We start from the raw sequence: 22,642 nt of genomic DNA, 5'->3' as shown, positions 1-22,642 counted from the left end.
GGGTATCCATGGAGACCGAGCCTCCTACTTGTACAGGGCAAGTAAGTTACTCTGCTGGGCACCATAGCAACAGGAGGCAGAGGGGAGGCTGGCCAATCAGGAGAGAGCACAAGAGCTTCTCCTCGGTGACTGCAGCATTTCAAATGAAACCATCACCCTCATGAATGGACACAAAGCATTTAAGGAAACATCAAATTGTCAAACAGAGGTAAAGGCCTACAGAACAGTCAAGGCTAATCTTTGACAATTATGGAGCAACACTTAAGAGTCTTTTGACAGTGATTATATCCCAAAGAGTGAGGAAGAAATTACATCAAAACCCAACACATTCCTACATGGAATGGCAAGCACGTGACGCTTTGAGGAAAATACTCAGTGTACTTCCTGACTTCCAGCTATTTAAATATGCAAGGCACTTCACAGTCCTCCCGGGGAGGGAGGACCAGGAGACAATCGCTGTTCTGAAGGGAGAAAATGGAATTGAAGGCTGTCTGAGACAACTGTTGGCACAGTGTTTCCAAACAGGAGTATGCTTAGAGCAAAGATGTTTATTAAGCTTCCAGAAAAGCCATTTACTATATTAGAATAATTCTTACTAAGAAGGTAACGGTGATAAAATAGGACCAATGCAAACAAGATGGTAAGCGAGCATTCAAATACCTTAAAGTTGTGCTATTTGTAAACTTTGCTCATTTAATAACCGCAATGATCATTTACTGAGCACACACTGCACAACAGGAAAATACTGTAACTACAAACACTTGCCAAATGCTGACACTGATTTTTGCAAAGGTATAGGCCATGCACGTTTACCTCTCAGTGTCGTGCAGTATTTACTCGATGCACACACCGGCATATCTCACCTTACTGTGTTTTACTGTATTGTGCTTCGCAGATACTGCTTTTTTTAAAAAAAATTGAAGGTATGTGGTACTGTGAGTTGTCAGATGATGATCTGCATATGATAGCATAAAGTATTTTTAAATGTATATATTTTTAGACCCAATGTTATTGCACATTTCATATACTACAGTAGAGAGTAAATATAACTTTTATAGACTTTAGGAAACCAAAAAATTCATGTGACTCACTTCATTGCAATATTCACTTGACTGCAGTGGTCTGGAACCAAACCCATAAAATCTCTAAGGTAGGCCTGTACTTCGTTACATACGTAACATGTTATGATTCTCACATCAACATGAGAAAGATAAGTATTAATTGTTCCTCTATATGACAAAAGAGAAACCATTTCCTCATATTTACAAAAGAAACTATCCAGCATGTGAACTCCCCTGCCTCCCACTGCTTGGCAAGTGACGTGGTACACCCTACTCAATACCTAAATATAAGGTGAGGCACTCTCTTCCCACAATTACCTCACACAAAAGAAAGCTCCTTATTTTAAAGTCTTTCCAAAGCCTCTTATTATAGAGCTTTCTCTTACAATTACCTTCTTTGAACAAAAAGTGTCATTTGAAAAAGACACATGGGACTGAATCGACCTCAATCAGTATTGTTTTGGGCTGCCTTCAGGGGTTGACTGACGGAATTGTTTAAAATGGAGGGGGCCAAGAAATTCAAAGCCAGATTTTGTAATTATTCCTGTGGTATGACTCCTCCAGCCTTTTTTAAAGATCAATTTAAATAGCAATGTTGTTCAGTCGCTAAGTCGTGTCTGACTATTTGCAATCCCCTGGACCGCAGCACGCCAGGTCTCCCTTGTCCCTCACTGTCTCTCTGAGTCTGCCCAAGTCCATGTCCACTAAATCGGCGATGCCATCCAACAATCTCATGCTCTGCTGCCTCTGCTATTAAATAGCAATAGTCAAAGGTTAAGTTATGGAGATTGAAAAAAAAACCGTACTCTCTTTGCTAACTGGACTTAGTAACTGAATAGCTTTGGGTATTGCCTGATACTGACTTTGCCTCTACAGGGGAACAGAAAAACCACCTGCCCCCATGCTCTCCGTGGGTGCTGTGATGGTCTGCTAGCTGTCCTCCCATGTCCAGCCCCGTTCTTTCCTTCTTCCATAATAATAGATGCCCAGCTGACCAAGATGTCCTGGGATATAATTGGAAATGACATGTGCCACTTCTGTGCCCTGACCCTAAAATGATTGGGTGAGTATCCCCTGGTCCCTCTCTCCCTTCTTTCTTCCTGGAGGAGGACAGCCGACCTGACATGCTGCCTACCGGCCTCGGTCTCCCAAACACCTAGGGACTGTTTTATGACGAAGATCAGCTTCTGTCTAGTTTTTAACCTCTGGATTTGGCAGCCTCTTATACATTAACTTAACAGCTACCCTCACAGTACTCGCAGGCTCAAAAATAATGTCCAATGAGAGCTCCAGATATGAATTCAAAATGGCTTTGTATCAAACAAATTGGGCAGAAGTGAAGATAACTTGCTCTGGAAAAGACTTCCGAGTTGAAAACTAGCTCCAGGGAGGAGGAGGGTCATAAATTTTTTATATTAATGATGAATAACAAGATCCCTACTTCTAAATAAATAACAGAGTATACATTTGTATGTTTAACTAAAAAAATAAATTTAAAAAACCAGCAGCTATTGACTATTTCATCCATCTCTAAAGGTTTACTCAGGTTAGCAAATAAAATGTTTTTAATCTCATTAGGAAAATGCAGGACCTTGTATTCACTCATATACACTGTCTCCTACACTTGGCTCTGTTTTCACTGCCTCTCCTTCATTAACCTGCTTCCAGTTTCACCTATTGATAATGCAAGCTCCACAGAGCAACCAAAAGGGCCTTGAACATACACACTAAATTGTGTTGCGTTGAGAGCATGCTCAGTCGTGTCTGACTCTGTGCTCTATGGACTGTAGCCCACCAGGCTCCTCTGTCCAGGGAATTTTCCTGACCTAGGGATCGAACCCACATCTCCTGTGACTCCTGCATTGGCGGGCAGATTATCACTGAGCCACCTGGGAAACCCATATATTAAATTATGTTTCTCTTAAAACTGGCCAGTAGGTTCCCATTGCTTGATGCAGACTTCACTTGCAACTACTCTTTCCTCTTCCTAGCTCACTGCTTCGCTCACTGTCCCTGCAAACCCTCCACAAGTGCAAAGGAATATGACTAAGTTCTCAGCTCAAATGTCACCTCCCCAGACACTCCCAGCCCAATGCTCGTCACCGGCTATAGCATTACCTTGTTTTACGTGTCACTATCTGAACTTATCTTGTTTGTCTGCTTGTGTATCAGCCATCTCCCTATATCAGGCAGGTTCCAAGAGAACAGGCATCTTGTCTGTTTTTCCCCTCCTCTGTCCCAAAAGCCTGAAACAATGGTGTCAGCACAGAATAAATGCCTTATCAATACTTGCTGAGTGAATGAGTGAAAGCTGGTCCATCAGTGTACAGCAAGGATTCAAACTGAAGTTGAGTAGAATCCTTACAGGTGGTGAAGTGAGGATTGCTGTCTTTTAGACTCCTACACAGCAATCACCTTCCTGCAAAGCCACAAGCATTCCAGTCCATGTAATGGACTTGAATTCAAAATGGCTTGGATTGTAAGTCCACTGTAGCTAGTTTCCTGAAGCTCACCTCACTTAACCATAGCCGGCATCCACATTGCCTACTGCTGAACCTTGGCTGTTGTTAGACACAGGTTCAGGTGGTAGAAGACTGTAACTCACTGAATTACCCCAACAAACTTACATAAGTTTGGTTCAACACATAACTTTCATCAGTAGCCCAGTCCACCCAAACGCCACCCACCTAATTATACAGACAAAGAAGACAGAGAAGACAGAAGTCCCCTCCACCTCCTCTCTTGTTAGGGGCATTGTTTTGCTGGGTTTCCCTAGTGGCTCAGATGGTAAAGAATCTGCCCACAATGTGGCAGACCCGGGTTCGATCCCTGAGTTGCGAAGCTTCCCTGGAGGGGGGCATGGCAACCCAATCCAGTAATGTTGCCTTGGAAATCCCATGGACAGAGGGGCCTAGTAGACTACAGTCCAGTCAGTCAGCTCAGTCGTGTCTCTTTTTGACCTCATGGACTGCAGCACGCCAGGGACTACAGTCCATAGCGTTGCAAAGAGTCAGACACGACTAAGCGACTAACACTTTGCTACCAAAGTGCATGGTTCCCTCACACGCAGCCTGGGAATTCTCTGGCCCTGGGGTCTGGTATCTCGACCTTCCTCTGGCCTCTTCACAACAGGGAAGGGCTCCAGGCTGCTCCATCCCCGTACTGGTTGTGCCATGCACTAAGCTGCTTCAGTCCCGTCTGACTCTTTGCAATCCTTTGAACTATAACCCTTCAGGCTCCCCCGTCCCTGGGATTCTCCAGGCGAGAATACTGGAGTGGGTTGCCATGCCCTCCTCCAGGGGATCTTGCCGACCCAAGGATCAAACTCACGTCTCTTATGTCTCCTGCATTGGCAGGCGGGTTCTTTACCACTAGCGCCACTTGGGAAGCCCCATTCTGGTTGGGTTTCCTTAATTAAGCCCATTTCTGTGCATGCAGTCTCCTCAATAAACTCTTCTCAATTGGCAGGGGGCGGGGGCGAAGCCCAACCTAAAGCATATATCTGTATGATTTATAACTCTTAGTTTATAGGTTTGTGTGTAAAAGAAATTTTCAGGTTAATTTCTGTTGGGCTGGTAGTCGATAAAAACCTTTAATGGTAGGTGTGTGGTCTTCTGGGGCATCTGCTATGTGTGAGATACCACTAACGCTTTGTTCTCAGCACATTAGAGCACTTAGGAAGCATCTGGCGGGCCCCCAAATTGGTAGCTATAACACTGTAGGTGTAATAAATCCCAGTAGACCTGGGATATGGACAGCAGTCACCTCTGAGAAGAAGATTATAACTCACTAATTCTTATGGGAAAACCATTAGCAGACCATTTGGCCCCATCACATTGATTGGGTGTACCATCAAAGGCACAGATGGGAGAAAGGCATGACAGTAAATATGTAAGTAACCCTGCCATAAAGATAAACACCCAGGGCTCCTCATCACAGTTAAGCTTTTTTTTCCTACCGGTCTGGTCTCTGCTGGAGAGAAGAGGTAGATTATACAGCATACATATACAGTTCATCATAAGACATTTTGTGCTGATTCCTAGGGGGACATTTTTTCTCTCAGAGTGAAAGTTTCAGAGATCCACTTCGGTATCAGTGCAAAAGCTCCTGTTTAAGTTGGCAAAACCTAATCATTGTTTATGAAACTACTGACGACACACAGGGCGGCACATAAAACACTGTGACAAGTAGAGAAAGAAGTGGATCATGATTAAGTGGAAAACTCTGAAGACCTTAACATTCTTTGATGGTGACATCTTCATGGTTTATTTTCCTGATCTGCATCCAAATAGCCTCCTGTGTTCAATTTTCTGTATTTCATTGAAGTTACATTGAGGTTCATTGATTTGGTTAGCAGCAGCCAGCATAATCTGTATATGGACTATACCAGCTAATCTATAGGGCTCCACAGATATTTTTTAAAAAATCCCTGTCTCATATCAACTCACCTTTCTCAATTGTCATACTTCCCTGTTACAATTAAAATTATTCCTTTGACGTTGGACCTTACAAACCAGTGTGGTAGTTAAGAGTCAAAAGCAAAACTATCCTGTTTAGAATCCATTTACAGACTGTGACCTCGCATGAATTAGTGTCTCTATGGCACAGTTTCTCCATCTGTAAAAGAGGGGACAATGATACCCCCTTCTCACACTGATATGAGGATTAAATGAGTGAAGTCCTTGGAATTTTGCCTGGGACAGTCAAGGCTCAATAAATATGAGCTACAACAATTTTTAATCAAATTTCAGAGTCATGCAAGCACACGATTACATCTAATATAGTCTTCCAGCTATGTTTAGCATCTGAAACAGACTAAAGACTTTATTTGAGATTGGGCTTTGCTGCTGAAAGAGCTTTGATTGAAACTAAAAGCTATTAGAAAAGCACTGCCCGCCAAAGAATGCAGAATGTTTCCATATAACCCAAATCTCTTTTAGCACTAAAATTTTAATTTTTCCATTTTATGAAAATATTTCTAAAATGCTTCAGGAATTTTCCTGCCTTCATACACATCATTTTCTGCCAACTACACCATCACAATGACTCAGTCTGTTTCTAGAACATTAACTATTGCATTAGTGCTACAAGAAGCCTCTCATGTGGTGCCAGTGATAAAGAATGTGCCTGCCAATGCAGGAGATGCAAGAGATGCAGGGTCAGGAAGATTTCCTGGAGTAGGGAATGGCAACTCACTTCAGTATTCTTGCCTGGGAAATCCCACGGGACAGAGGAGCCTGGCAGGCAACAGCCCATGGGGTCACAAAGAGTCGGATACAACTGAGCACATATATACACACACAAGTGCTACAAAACATTTAATAGGTCATTATGCATTTTAGTGGTCTTCTGTTTGCTTTTTTAATATTTTCCCTTTCATATTTTCTCTTTCCTCATTGTCAAACCATCATCTGTCAATCAACTCATGCTCTCTCCAGTGTCCTCCAATAGCAAACACTCCTCCTGTTTTATGTGAACTGGGAGAACATGACATGCTAGAATTTTGTTTTAATAGACGTAAGTTCTGTGTGATAGTTTCAAGGATTTTCCTGTAAACAAAGTACAAGGAATCTCTGACAACTATTTTAAGAGCAACGAATGACCATTATGAACATTTACTAAGGAATTGCTTTGTGCCAGATGGAACGCTGGGCATTTTGCATTCTTTAATCTGTTTAATGGACACAATAACCCATTCTGAAGATGCCAAACACAAAGTTTCTGGAAGATTACAGGTAGCTGAAGAGTGCACAGTTACAAAGAGGTGGTATGAAGATGTGAACCCGGTACGCTGGACTCCTGAGTCTGGTGGTTAGTAAGTGTCCCCGCAGCCCCGCCCCACCATCCATTCACACCTTCCCCCCAAGAAATCCCAAGCTGAGTAACCTGCGGAGAACTGTAAGCTAAGTTCTTGAGTCTCCTCTTCATAGCCAAGTTATTGTAAGAACATATGCCCAGTTCGTGCCCCACCCTGTACGTTGTCCCTTTTATTTGACAGGACTAACTTTGAAGTCAAAGGGACGATGCCCCTGATAAGCACGGGAACACCTGCAGGCCATTGGCTGTGTGCGAAAGAGCCTCCGTCTACCAAAACCAGTGTTGATTAATCACCAATCCAGTTGGTGCCTTCTGAGTTTTCTAGCAAATGCTTCTGAAAGTGGGAAATTGTCTTTTGAAAGTCACCCATCCTCCAATACTGTGGTGAGGTTATTACAGGTCATCTGGCCAGGTTTCTGATTTCAATAGCCTGGGTGGTGTCTGATGACAGGGGAATACCAACCTAGTCTGAATGCTGATGGCGGCGGTGACATCTTTCAAATGCAGATTTCAACATTTCAGTTTCTAAATGTGGATTTCTTTTCAATTATAGTGACCCTAACCATTTGCTCTTGATCTACCTCCTTAAACAGCAGGTGATTTTTTCCCCACCTTTTCACTTTTTCTAATTATTTGTTCAAATTGTGTAGTTGTTTCCCCAGCTCTCCCACAAGCCTTGTGTAGGAAGGATTTAGTCCTTGCATTTGTAGAACAGGTACCGACTGGGTCTTTTTCTCCTTTGGGTTAAGATGCTCCCCAAGTAGACAATCAAGCATTAAAGGGGCCCAGGGAAATCATTTAATGTTCTAGCGCAGAAATCCAATTAAAAACTTTCCTTTCTGGGTGACAACAATCTCATCAGGAAAACTGACTGTGGACTAAAATCAGGATAAGCATCTGAGAGAAGGAATGCTAACAACGCAGATCTCTCAAAAAGTATTGGGATTGACATATACACACTACTATTGCAGGCACGTGTGCTAAGCTGCTTCAGTCATGTCCAACTTTTTGTGACCCTATGGACTGTAGCCAGCCAGGCTCCTCTGTCCATAGGATTCTCCAGGCAAGAATACTGGAGTTGATTTCCATTTCCTACTCCAGGGGATCTTCCAGACCCAGGGATGGAACCCACGTCTCTTATGTCTCCTGCATTGGCAGGCGGATTCTTTACCACTAACGCCACCTGGGAAGCCCATACACTACTATTAATACACATAAAATAGATAACTAAAAAGGACCTACCTACTCTACAGCACAGGGAACTCTACTCAGCACACTGTAATGACCTAAGGAAAAGAATCTGAAAAAGAGAGAATATATGTATATGCATGGGCTTCCCAGGTGGCACCAGTGGTAAAGAACCTGCCTGCCAATGCAGGAGACATAAGAGACGCGGGTTCGATCCCTGGGTCAGGAAGATCCCCTGGAGGAGGGCACAGCAACCCACTCCAGTGTTCTTGCCTGGAGAATCCCATGGACAGAGGAGCCCGGGGAGGGGCTATAGTCCATAGGGTTGCAGAGTCAGACACAAATGAAGTGACTTAGCATAGCACAGCATGTATATGTATAAATAATTCACGCAGCCGTACAGCAGAAGCTAGCACAACACTGTAAATCAAGTATATTCCCATAAAAATGCATGATTATAAAAAGTTCCCTATCAGCATGCCTTCATTCCCTTCCTTTTAATCTGTACTACAGTTCAGCTTTATTGTACGGTTACCTGTCTTGAATGATAAGGTTCCCAAGAGCAAGGATGATGCTGAGGTCATCTCTGCCTATCTTTCCCACGCTCCTCCCACACTAAACATAATTCCATTCTCATTGAAGGATTTATTGCACACCTGTGTCATGACAGACAATTGTATTATGTTCTAGAGATGCAGTCTTGAACGTCTGCTGAGTTGACTCATGAAAACATGGAAAAGGCAAAGCCATTATCCAACTGACCGCAGGGTTGTTTTCTTTCGCTCTTTGGTGACAACTTTTAATTAAATCTGCATTAAGTGACAGAAGCCAAAATGACAGAAGGCACACTGCCTCCTAGAAGTTCCAGCACAAGTCCTGCCTAGAAGAAGGCAGGGCTTTCATGCTGTGTGTGTCATGGTGCCCTGCTGGGGAGTGTGAGCGTGCTCAGCTTACCTTACAAAGCCCTTCCTGGCATTGTGTGACACAATTCCTTCTCCTTCTGCATTAGGTACCCAGTCAACATTACTATGGAGCTTCCCAGGTGGCTCAGTGGTAAAGAATCTGCCTGTCAATGCAGGAGATGCAGGTTTGATCCCTGGGTTGGGATGATGCCTGGAGGAGGGAATGGCAACCCACTCCAGTGTTCTTGCCTGGAGAATCCCCATGGACAGAGGAGTTTGGGGGGCTACAGTCCATAAAGTTGCAAAGAGTTGGACAGGACTGAGTGACTAAGAACACACACACACATACAACATTATTAGCTCTATCTGAACAACCAAAGGGGCATTTCAATAACTCCTTTCCAAGGTGAACAGCAGTTTCCAGAATCTAGAACAACAGACCTAAAATTAAATGGGCCCAGGTTAATGTTAAAGGGCCCTGGAGCATCTGTGTAGGAGACACTAATTGCTTGCTATTTTAATAAACTGGTATTGGTTCTAATGAGTTGATTTATTTAAAAAAAGTAGAGCACACATCAAGAGTGGAAGATGAGTTTAGGCTGAGGGGAGATGGTCACCTGGGGCTGAAGAGGAGATGGACCATTTTAATAACCAGTGAGCAGTATCTTCTTGTGGTTTAATGACACATTCTCTGCATTTTATAAATTTTGGAGTAACCCAAGGCCCTTGTGTCCAGAATTTCCTCTCTTCTTAGTTATGAGACTGACAGGTTTATTCTGCTGAAAGGTCAGAGAGCTATAGGTCCCAGTGCAGACTGTTTTAAATACAAAGAGCTTACCCTACAGACTGGAGAAGGAAATGGCCACCCATTCCAGTATCCTTGTCTGGAGTATCCCATGGACAGAGGAGCCTGGCAGGCTACAGTCCATTGGGTCGTAAGAGTTGGACACGACTTAGAGACTAAACCACCACACCACTGTACAGATAGGGACCCATTCAAAAGCTCAAGCAACTCCTTTTAGTGATGACATTAGGAATCTCAGGCAACTAAAAAATACACTTTAAGGACCCTTGTGACCTTGACCAAATGCAAATAAATCAAAAGATCATGAGGTCAGCACTGCTTAGCAGTTGACAAAGCAGTTGACAAAGGTGCTATTTCAGGCTCTGCCTCTGGGCAGGGGTTATTAACTAGGAGTCAAAAATCCTAATAAAGGGGGCCCATAAAACCTCAGAAATAGTATGTGATATTTTGTGCATATTTTTCTGGAGTATGGGTCCATGGCCTTCAGGATTCCCAAAGGATCCATTATTACCGAAATAAAGAACAACTCGTGTTTCCTTTCTTTCCTCCTTCCTTCTTTTCCTCCCTCCCTTTCTTCCTCCCTCCCCCCTCCTTTTTAGTCTTTTTGTCTGTACTTTCTACTTAAACATCCTCAGCAAGACAAGTAGCTGATCTTCAACAAGTATCTTCTGTAGGAACCAAGACTTGCTCAGGGTGAATTCTGTGCATACACATAGGGTTTTTAACCTTACATTAAGATATGATTATTCTTATGATGATTATTGAAACAAGGCTTCCCCTGGACCTTAGTGGTGAAGAATCCGCCTACAGTGCAGGAGACACGGGTTCTATCCCTGGATCGGGAAGATCCTCTGGAGGAGGAAATGGCAACCCACTCCAGCATTCTTGCCTGGAGAATCCCATGGACGGAGGAGCCTGGAGGTCTACAGTGCATATGGTCACAAAGAGTCAGACATGACTAAAGTGACCGAGCCCATGATGATCACTGAAACAAGGAAGAGCAAGGATAACCTTGAAATGAAAGTGAAAGTGTTAGTCACTCAGTCGTGTCCGACTCTTCATGACCCCATGCATTATAGTCTGCCAGGCTCCTCTGTCCTTGGGATTCTCCAAGCAAGAATACTGGAGTGGGTTGCCGTGCCCTCCACCAGAGGATCTTCCCAACCCAGGGATCGAACCCAGGTCTCCCACATCACAGGTAGATTCTTTACCATCTGAGCCACCAGGGAAGGCCAAGGATAATCTTAACGGCCATTTAACTTAGTTTGTTCTTGCTGCACCACACTCGTCTCTTGTTTCACTGTTTATTTGTATAGTCACCACTGTAAAATGTTTTGAGAATGAGGTGGGGATCAGGGGAGGTGGCGGGTGGTGAATAACAGAAATAAAATAATTTCAGGTTGCATTCAAATCCTACAATATCTTCACAATAAAAAATCTATTTTTTCTTTGCAATCCCTGAAGCTGACACTCTTTCCTGCAGCATTTTACATTCTCAATGCCATAGCCTACCTTTGCTGTTGAGATCAACCAATGTCGACTGTGCCCTCGATACACACCGGACCCTGTGTGCTAGGAATACAAAAAGAGGATGACAGGGCTTCTGCTCTTAAACTCACATCCTGTATGCTGCAGAAGCAGAATCTATTGGTGACTGCTCCCAACTGGCTAAAAGAAAATTGAGAACATTTCTCCAAGGAAGATACATGAACAGTCAATACGCACATGAAAAGGAACTCGTCATCTTTAGCCATCAGGGAAATGGAAATCAAAAGCACAATGAAATACTGCTCCACACTCACTAGAGTAAGTATAACCAAAAGGATAGACAACAACAACTGTTGATAAGGATGTGGAGAAATTGAAACCCTTAGACATTGCTGGTGGTATGTAAAGTGGTACAGCCATTAGGGGAAAAAGTTTGGCAGTTCCTCAAAGGGTTAAACATAAGAGTTACCATATGACTTTGAAATTTCAGTCTTAGGTATACACCCAAGAGAACTGAAAGTCTGTACAAAAACTTGTATGTGACTATTCATGCCACCATTATTCACAATCGGTCCAAAGTAGAAACAACCCAAATATCTGTCAACTGTGAACAGATAAGCAAAGTGTGGTATGCCACCACACTAAGCCAAGATGTTAACAACAGGGGAAGCTGGAGGTAGTGGTACGAGATATGAGACATGGTAGGGGATAGGAGAACCCTGTACTGGGTGCTCAATTTTTCTGTACGCCCAAAATTGCTCACCAAAAGTCTACTTTAAAATGTGGTATATTCATACAACAGAATATTACTGAGCCATAAAAAGAATGACGGGCTAGTGCATGAACCTTGAAAACATCATGCTAAGCAAAAGAAGCTGAACACAAAAGGCCATAGATTGTATGATGCCATTATACGTGATGTCCAGAACAGGCAAATCAGACAGAGGGCAGGTAAGTGGTTGCCAGGGGCTGGGAGAAAGGAAGAGTGGACAGTGACATCTCATGGGTATGGGGTTTCTTTGGAGGGATATAAAAATGCCCTGAAATTGGACAGTGGTGATGTTTGTACAATCTTTTGAATATACTAAATACCATGGAAATGTATACTTTAAAGGGGTGAATTTTATAGTATGTGAATTATCTTAATTTTTTAAAAGGACAGCCGAGCTGGGGAAGAGAGGAAGGACATTCTAGTTTCTGAATACACAAGGTAATGGTTTATTTCTTGACTATAATTACATTCGGACACAACTTAGCGACTCAATAACAACAACAATACAATAATTACGTGACATTCTTTAACTCACTGTCTCTGTCTTAAGTATATAAAAGAGCATAAAAGGCATAAAAAGGGGTACTCAACATCTTTTTTATAATACCCATCTTCTCCTATGCGGTCTTCTCCACTGTGTATCATTTCTTTTCTTTTTCATATTATACCAAAGCAAAAGACAATTAAGAAATTCATCTTGACTGACATTTATCAGGAACCAATAGGAAATAAAGGATTTCTTCCTCACACAGTTTAAATTTTGCTCTCAGACTAAACGACATTTTCTTTGATTGACCAAAAGCAAGATGAAGAATAATTCATTAAGATATGCTCTGCATATCAATTATTCACGAAGAACAAAAGCGGAGAGAGATGGAAGTAGATGTAGGACCTTCCAATGGAAGCAGACAAGGACCAAGCTTTGGCTCCATTGAAATAAAGCCACCTACAGCTCCTTGCACAATAATGTCATCACCAAACAAAAATTAGAAGACAAATGTAAAGAATGGAACTCATGCAAGCCATTAATCTGTCTTTTCAGGCTCATTAATATGTATAGCACAACTGGTGATATTGAAGAAAATAAGGCAATAGGGGGTTGTCTCTCAATGCCAATATTCAGGTCCTTTTACTTTCAAGTTATAACTTTAGTTTCACTAAAACTTTATTTGCTCATACACTGTATATATTTTTGAGATGCAAAATATTATTGATATATTGCAAATTCTGAGAACTGTTCTGATGTTCATGGCATCTTATTCACTGTAATAATGATCTCCATTTCATCTCAAAGCTTTTACTATTTTGTCATTATTGAACATTCTATATATATACACACACATACACACATACAGCAGCATACTCATATTTCAGTCTTAAAAAAAGCAAATAAAATAGCTAGGATAGCAAGCACTCCCAGCCTTACAGATCTGCCTCAAGGTAACCTGTTCTTTTCATAATCTGTGCATACTTTAGATGGTACCAAGTAATTTCTTAGTATAATTTATGCTAGACTTAATTAAATAGTTTAAACGTCTGTTAGACCATTCAGTTAACATTTCTTCAAATTTCCTCCCTTTTTAACATGCCTTTACAATAGGCACATATGTCACTATGCATTCTCAATTAACAACTAGTGTAGGAAATATTCCACTCTCTGCTCTACCTCTTTATTTAAAAAAAAATAAGAGAGATTTCTGGGTACTAGGTACTGCATTAGTGTTCCTCATGCTGATATCCAGGGGCTTCATTTCAAATTTCACGTGAAATCACTCCAGTCATACGGCTCTGATGAGAACATGAAGAGTAAGGCCACTTACCTGGCTTTACAAGGCCTGACTTCTGTTCCTTCTTGTGTCGCGCTGACTGGAGGCTTCCCTCACCAACCATTCCAATTGTGCATTTCTTTCTGGTAAAGTCTTCATCACTTCCAGGGCAAAAGCCAATGGGGCTGTTCCCAGCATCGGAGGGAGTCTTCACAGGCGATACTGACTGGCTACTAGGGCAGCCTGTGTCATCTGGAAGACAGGAATCGACGAGTGTTTAATGAGAAGGAGGAAATCAATGATGGTGCAGGGGAGACAGGCAGTGCGCCATGCCCACGCGCGCTCACACACACGTACTCTGCTCAGGAGGCGCAGGCTAACTCCTGTGGATGACTTGCCTTTTATTTTCCATATTCTGGCCAATCACGTTAACAAAGGAAATATCAACAATCAAAGAACAGATTCTAAGGCAAAACCCTGTAAGACTTTTGGATCACAAATATTTCTGTGACATTCCTGTTGTCCAAACCTAAATTATACCTGTCTGTTTTAGGGCTTTAGGTAGTATACTTCTGGTTTATATTCATCCACAGATTTCTGATGGGGTTAGTAACAAAACATTTGTCAGAGCAATTCAGAATTATTGATATGAATTCCTCAGGGTTGTCTGTATTAGGAAAAAGCTGCTTGAATGTTATTGACCACGCCCAGTTTTCAATTACTGGACCCATCAGTTGGTTGCCAGAGTTTGAAGGAGAAGACAGCTGATTTCAGGGGTTCAAGGAAGCAGAAGGCAGTGATCCTGTTTTATCATCGAACGCACCTATCCAAACCAAAAGGACATCAATCACATATCTTGCTGTCTGGGATAAATGGGTAAAATAAAAATAATATTCAAATCAGAAATGTTCCCTTAACTTTCAAGCTATATATTAACTACCATAGTTATTATTATAAGTTAATATGCATAATATGCAGTGACCTTGTAAATGCTTAGTAAGCAAACAAAAAAGCTACACTGCTGATTCCTGTAAGTTCTTTCCATATCTATTAAATGTTTATAGTGGTTGATTAATTCATTTATACTGTGTTGAGGAGAAGTGTATGGAATGTAAAGCCAATCAGCGTTACTTAAAAGTATGTCTACTCAAAATAATCAATTAGTGGTAAATTTTCATTGCTGAAAAATTCTTTATTATATGGAAATATTTTGACATCAGAGCTATTTTAGTAACTAAGTAGGCAAAAAAATGAATAGTACTAATGAATACTACTAAATGAATTTGGTACTAATAACTTTTAGGACTATTATACTTTTATAAATATTAAAGGAACTAAAATAATTTGCCATCTATCAAAGACTATCATAAAACTTTATGGCTTGAATGAAGACAGAAACAGAACTAGGACTGAATAAAATATACTGGTTGCCTGAATTAACATGACTAGAGAATCCATCTAAAAAGTAATTGCCATTGTTTCATTTTTGGCCTTTATTTCAATTTTTGTTATGAAATATCCCAGCTCCTAGAACAAAGTGAACTTGGCATTAGTAAAATGATGTATCCTTTTAAACTTTTGGACATAATAGGCTATATTGGATCTCAGTGGTCCATTTCTGGAAGTAAATGGTTTTTAGTGCACAGTTCATATCTTTTGTCTTTGCTGCTCTTTTAAATGTGCTATGTTCTTCTTGAATTGAAGAAATGGTGGCTCTGAATCACAAAGTGATGAGAATCCTCTTGGCTGCTACAGCTCAGCTATTTCACTATTGTCCCTGGCTTCTCACTTTTGCCTGTCTCATGCTTCGGTCCAAAGAAATCTGAGCTCCTTTCTTAAGGTGCAAAGACAGTTTCCAGTACTTTTACAAGGCTCCACGGGTCTGCACATGGCCTCAGGAGAGCCTGCTTCCTGATTCCTATCCCAAAGCAGATAAACCCAAACAAATGAAGTCTAATCATCCAAAATTACCTGTTGTCTTTAAAAGTATTTCCTTATGAGGCAGTTCCCTAAGTTACTTCTTTTGAAAGAGAGATGGCCCAAATGAACGAAAAGTCACACTTCAGATTCTCTACCCTCGAAAGCAATTTTTCTTGAGAACTCTGACTCCAAGGGACAAAATTAAACAATTTCCAGTATTGAGAAACACTGTCAAAACTGTAATTTAAATAGAAAACGAATGTGTTTTGTTCGGTTCTGCTATCATTTAGCCAGAGTTAAACAAGAAGGAACGTGTGCATGCCATGTTTTCAGTACTAGTCATTTCAAGGACTATAGGTCTGATTAAAAATTGGGGACCAAAATTATTCAGAACGGTAGCAGTTTACGGAAGGCAGTAGCAGTTTTTCACCTGGCATGTATGGTTCACCTGTCATCAAAATTTACAGCCGTTATCTCCAGGGCAGGGATTGAGAAGATGAATACCTAAATAAATCTTTAACTTCGGGTACCTCATACAGCATTTGAATCACCACCTAGTAAACTAGTATTCATTTATCATCTCTTAACTGTCTGGTATTACACTTCATATTGAGGGGGAAATGATGGGAATATGAGACATCGTCTTTCATTAGTTAAACAAATATATATTGAGTCTTGGCACTGAATCAGCCACAGGAATGTACTCAGCCCCCATCCTGATGGAGCTTATAAGCAAGTAAAGGGAGTTGGTAAATACCACTCCCAGCGCACAGTTCTTGTAAACTGGTAAGCCTGTTAAGGCAAATCCACACCCCAGAAAAACTGAGTTATGAGAGAAGCTTGGGGTATTTGCCTGTTTTGTCTAATGGAACCAACACTGACAAAGGAATCTAGTTTTGGAAAGGGCGGGGCCATTAATTTTCCTACTGCAGAGACTACACTTTAAGTTATGCAAACTAAGACCCGAGCAAAAACAACAGAAATTCAGTACCAGAGAGTCACCTGGTTAACTGGCGCCTGAGGTGTTTTTCTCTGCACAGCACTGAAGAAGTGGTTCTTTTTTTCCACAGGTCTTGTTTAGGGCCCTTTCTTTCCTCCCCTTCCCCTTCCCTCCTCTTCCCCTCTTCCTTTTTAACTTCATGATCATAGCTGGAAGCAGACCACCAGTCCAGATGAAGATAATATTCCTTTCCAAAATTCTATGTAAAATAGTCTTAGTTCACATTTATTCCAAGATTCTAAGAACAGTCAAGTTGATGTTCTTTGGTTGTTCAAGTCTAATCTTACTACGTGCCAAACTACATGTGGATCCAGCACATAATAGATTTATTTATTAAACCTGCTTCAGTGAAATACTTCATGCCTTCTGTTTCCTGCTGCGATTTTGACTGTTGAATCTGTCTTGTAGAAGTACAGCTCTCATTACTTATGTTAGTATAAAGGAATTATCAGTGACAGAAATTTCTAAGAGGATACCACGAAGAAACTGTTTCTGGGCAGGAAATGGCAGAAATCCTGAATGATTTACCCAGGAAAGTGTGGGTTGTTTTAAATTTCCAGAATGCCTGAGAAAAGTAAGAACATTTCAACTTGGTTTTAAGAAAAACTTTGCTCCAAGGCTTTAGAAAGAGAGTGGAGGAGATTGTCACTTCTACTGAAAAGGGGTTTTTCTCTTAAAACACGCTTAAACATACACCCACACCAGCTCTTACATAGTTGAGCTTTTACGTTTCTTTCTCATGGCATTATTCATGGTAAGTATAATTTCATTTTAAGAATAGACATGCAATAGAGCACTTTCCATGTTTTACAGCGTGATCCATTTGAGATGATTTCCTTCCGGGGTCAACAATTTAAAATTCCATTTACATGAGTCCAGGATGGCCCCTGGTGGATCTCAGGGTAAAGTGACCCTTGTCAAGGCCAAATGATCACCACCTGCAGTGAAGGAGACTAATTTATATGTCCCCTTTCACTTATTTTTGCTTCTGTGGTTGTGTCCCTAAGTTGTGTCCAACTTTTTGCGACCCCATGAACTACAGCACACCAGGCTCCCCTGTCCTCCACTATCTCCTGGAGTTTGCTCAGATTGATGCCCATTGAGTTGGTGATGTTATCTAACCATCTCAACCTCCACCGTCCCCTTCTCTTTTTGTCTTCAATCTTTCCCAGCAATTGGTTATTCACTTCAGGAGGCCAAAGTATTGAAGCTTCAGGTTCAGCATCAATCCTTCCAATGAATATTCACTTTTATTTATACTGAGGAATAAGTTCTTTCTTTGATTTGTTCCTGTTTATTTTTTTTTAATATGTCAACCCACAGGATTAAGGATAATAGAAAAATATTTACAGATCTAGGAACTTCCAGAAGTTGTGGCCTACCTCAAGTGCTGTAAGAAATATACTACTAACTCATTTCCAAACTGATTTTAAGGGAAAAAATATTTAAGGTCTATAAAGACAGATGGGAGAAACAAATATCTAAAGTAGTTTTGGAGCTTGGAGGTTGATAAATAATGATTTTTTAATCTATTTTCTTCCCTCTTTATATTATAAGCTCTTTGAGAATATGGGATACAGCTAAAAATTGTACAATTACTCTACTTACAATTCCGAAGAAAGTGCATAAAAGCACCTTTTAAAATAATTTATATATTATTTTAAATGTACTAAAGAAACTTGTTAACTTAAAGAAAATATTCTGTTGGGTTTTTAAATTATAAAAGTAATACTCTTTAATGCAAAACATCTAGCATACAGAAAAGTTCAAAGAAGTAAAAAAAATAAAGAGATAATCGTTTCCTAGAATTGTACTGCCAATAAGAAATATTTAACTATTTGGTATATTTCTTACTGATTTTTTATGCATATTATTTACTTGCTTGCTTGTTTTCTGTTTTCTACATTATAGTTTCTTTACTCTGTTAATTGAAAAATTTTCCCTGGAATTTGTTAGGTTAGACAGAAAGAAGCTTTTAAGACTAGTAGGAACCAAAACAAAGGGGTCCCATTGGCCAAAGATGGAATAATTTGAGCATCAGAAATAATAATACAAATGACTAATAATCATTGGATATATTTTAAAAATCTATGAGTTCATAATCTTACAAAATAAACCAAAAAAAAAAAAAAGAAAGGCCATTTCAACACCCCCAAAATCCCAACCTGCTGAAATCATTGGAAGTGACCAAGGGGCCAATTTTTATACTTAAATTTGACAATTAAGAAGAAACAAAAAATATCCTGATTGTAAAAGCTGTTACTGGACAATCTGTATTTTAGGATACCTTAACTCACTAATATTGGAAAGTTCTTTCTTACAGAAGCATTCTGGTTAATGAAAGTAAGATGGAATAATAGAAAGTTACTATGGTTGACCCTTGAACACATGGGTGGTTGGTGGTTGGGGGTGCAGACCCCATGCAGTAGAAAACCCAAGTAAAATGTAGCAGTTGATCCACCATGTATGCAGTTCTACATTCAAGGATTCAACAAACCTAAGTTCATAGTACATATTTATTTTAAAAAGTCTGAGTATAAGTGGACTCATGCAGTTCAAACCCATGTTGCACAAGGGTGAACTCTGCAATTATTTCTAATGGAATAACAGATTTAGGCAACAAACACAATGGATGAAACCATTAGACAGAAGGCTGACGGAGAGTCCGTAGTAGAGGGATCAAGCCTTACCCATTTGTACCCACTGAGTATCCTTAGCCTGACTGACAGTGGGGCAACGGACACTATGTCCCTTCTGATGGGCTATGAGATGAAGCACGCGGCATTCCCCATGAAGGATTCTTGCCACAAAAGAACTGCCCCTGAATCTAATCAAGCTTTAAAGCTAATGTCCACCGCACAATATGGAGAACAGGAATGAGTTAAATCAGGGGTTGGCAAACCGCAGCCTGAAGGCCAAATCCTGTTCGCTGCCTGCTTTTGTAAATCAAATGTTACTGGAAAACAGCCCAATCCTTTACATGGTGTGGCTTTCAAGCGCAAAAACAGAGGTGAATAATGACAACAGAGATCATCTGGACAGCAAAGCTGAAATTATTTACTATCTGGTCCTTTTCAGAAAAGTTTGTTGGCCTCTGGTTTAAATAATACCATGAGGAAGGAAACAGACACTTTTGAGATGACTGGGGCTATTTCAGTGTTCTCGATAGTACCAAGGAATTATGTTAAATATATTAGTAATGAAAATGGCACTAATTTTTGCAAGAAAATGTTCAATTTTTAGAGAAATGAGTGCTAAGGTATGGACATGAAATGGCATGATGTCTGGATATAAGCTTTAAAATGTTTCAGCAAAGTAAAAAAGAGAGAAAGAGATAGACGCAGCAAATATGACAACATCTTGCTATTACTTAATCTAGATAGAACGGACAAGCAGCATATTAGGGTTTAGTATAGTATTCATCTTTCTTTGGGTATGTTTCTAAAAGTTTCAAAATATTTTATTTAATTTCTCAAAAATATTATTTTTAAATGAGTAACTGTTTAAAACAGGAACACAGTATTTCCAAAAATCAATTCCCTCTTGAAGGGTTTTTTTAGGTTGTTTGCAATTTTCTATCATTGAAATTGCTTTAATAACATTTTACAGATAAATCTCTGGTCACATTTTTTTATTACCTCATAGAACATATCTCTAAAAGCAAAATTAATAAGACTTCTGAGAAATTTCAAGCAACTTATATTCCTATTATTATCATATGAGAGTACCCTACTTATTAAATTCATGCTAGTAATGAATACTAGTTTGTTTACATTTTTGTCAAGTTAATATGAAAAATGTATTTCTGATGTTTTAGCTTGCATGTATTTATCAGTGAGGCTTAATGTCTCTCATATGTTCGCTGGCCTTTTTTTTACTTATCCTATGTACTGTGCATGTTTTTGAAAATTTTTCTATTAAGGTATCAAGGAATTCTTATTGATCTGTAAGAAATTCTTACATATGGAAGGCACAGTCCTTCAGCATAGTTCACCGAATTTATTGTTGGCTTTTAGTTTAAAATGTTTTTGACAACCAACCTTTTCTATTTCTAGTTATCAAATCTCTCCATATTTTCCTTTGTGATTTCTATCAATGCTTTAATGCTTAGAATGTCATTATTAACTCCAGGATCAATTAAATATTACCTATACTTTCCTCCGCTGGAGAAGGGAAAGGCTAACCACACTAGTATTCTGGCCTAGAGAATTCCATTGACTGTAGTCCATGGGGTCACAAAGAGTTGGACACAACTGAGAAACTTTCACTTTCATACTTTCTTCTAGATTGTTATAATTTCAGTTTTCACGTATATTAAATCCATCTGCAATTCATTTTAAAATGCAGTGTAAGGTTAGATGCTGTTATTATTTTCTTAATTTTTAGGAAATCTATCCTTTCCATATTACTTGTTAATGCTTTTCTGATGAAAATTTGAAAGCAATGAATATTTTCTGCAAAGTGAATATATATAGATGTATATGTGTGTGTATATATGCATGTGTGTGTGTGTGTGTGTGCTATATTATGTCCAACTTGAGACCCTATGGACTGTAGCCTACCAGGCTCCTTTGTCTATGGGATTCCCCAGGCAAGAATACTGGAGTGGGTTGCCAAGCTCTCCTCCAGGGGATCTTTCCGACTCAGGGCTCAAACCTGCGTCTGTCTCCGGCATTGGCAGGTAGGTTCTTTACCACTAGCACCATTTGGGAAGCCCCTATACATAAACATGTGCTGTGCTGTGTTTAGTCGCTCAGTCATGTCCAACTCTTTGCCACTCCCTGGACTGTAACCCGCCAAGATCCTTTGTCCATGGGGATTCTCCAGGCAAGAATACTGGAGTGGATTGCCATGCCCTCCTCCAGGGGATCTTCCCAACCCAGCGATCGAACCCAGGTCTCCCACATTGCAGGCGGATTCTTTACCGTCTAAGCCACCAGGGAAGCCCATGAATACTGGAGTAGGTAGCCGATCCCTTCTCCAGGGGATCTTCCTGACCCAGAAATCAAACCTGGGTCTCCTGAATTGCAGGCAGATTATTTACCATCTAAGCTACCAGGGAAGCCAGGGTTATATATATTTAACCCACATTTTAAAATATTAGGATTGCCCAGTGGTATGTATATTTACTGATATTTAAGGTGCCTAACAACCAGTGCTATCCAACACATTTGGTGACAATTATGATGACCAAGTCCCAACTTCAACTTCCTTGTAATCTAAAGATTACTGATAAAATATTTCGTCAAAGTCCAAGAAACATCTCTAAAACTTCTGGTTCGTTTTTGAATTTAGTTCTCAGAGCTCATTGGTTTTCCAAAATGCTGAACTAAACAATTCCAGAAGAACTTAAAAATAACAGCAGGCGGAGGAAAATGTGGTTTTGTGCCATAAGGTCTTGAAACATTCAGTTATGGTTTGATACTGTTCAATGTTCAGCTGAATAATTTGGAGGAAGAATCATTTCCATTTTAAAGAAACATCAAACTATATAGAAATCTAGTTGATTCTCATGAATGGCAAAAGTGTTTACAGACAACTTACTCATTTGCTCAACAAATACTTACTGAGTATCTACCATGTGCCAGACACTGTTATAGGTGTTACTATTTACTGCTCAGGAAATATTTACTATTTACTGGTCAGGCAGGAGGAGAAGGGGGTGACAGAGGATGAGATGGTTGGATGGCATCACAAACTCAATGGATATAAATTTGAGCAAACTCCAGGAGATAGTGGAGGACAGAGGAGCCTGGCATGCTGCAGTCCACGGGGTTGAAAAGAGTCAGACATGACTAAGCAACTGAACAATAATTTACTGCTCCAGACATTGACATTTCTGAAGATAGTCTGATGGGAGACAAGTAAAATGTCATAGTTTAAACTCATGGTTAATCTGAACTCTGTGAAATTCTTACTAAAA

General features: G+C 40.2%; 1 protein-coding gene across 12 annotated transcripts in view; it reads right to left on the bottom strand.

Moving 5' to 3' along the window:
- SYBU (syntabulin) overlaps positions 1-22,642 on the bottom strand; it is a 122,141-nt gene that overhangs the window by 41,997 nt on the left and 57,502 nt on the right. For 10 of the 12 annotated variants that reach the window (XM_043483629.1, XM_043483619.1, XM_043483625.1 and 7 more), the window contains 2 exons: positions 13,854-14,051; positions 11,286-11,345 (listed from right to left, as the gene is read on the bottom strand). In XM_043483629.1, coding sequence (XP_043339564.1) covers positions 11,286-11,345; positions 13,854-14,051 — 258 coding nt within the window. The remainder of the gene's footprint in view (positions 1-11,285; positions 11,346-13,853; positions 14,052-22,642) is intronic. The other 2 variants (XM_043483620.1, XM_043483618.1) reach the window with 1 other exon arrangement.

Source organism: Cervus canadensis, chromosome 12 (genome assembly GCF_019320065.1).
Source record: "Cervus canadensis isolate Bull #8, Minnesota chromosome 12, ASM1932006v1, whole genome shotgun sequence".
NCBI lineage: Eukaryota > Metazoa > Chordata > Mammalia > Artiodactyla > Cervidae > Cervus > Cervus canadensis.
This window is presented reverse-complemented; position numbering and strand designations above follow the sequence as displayed.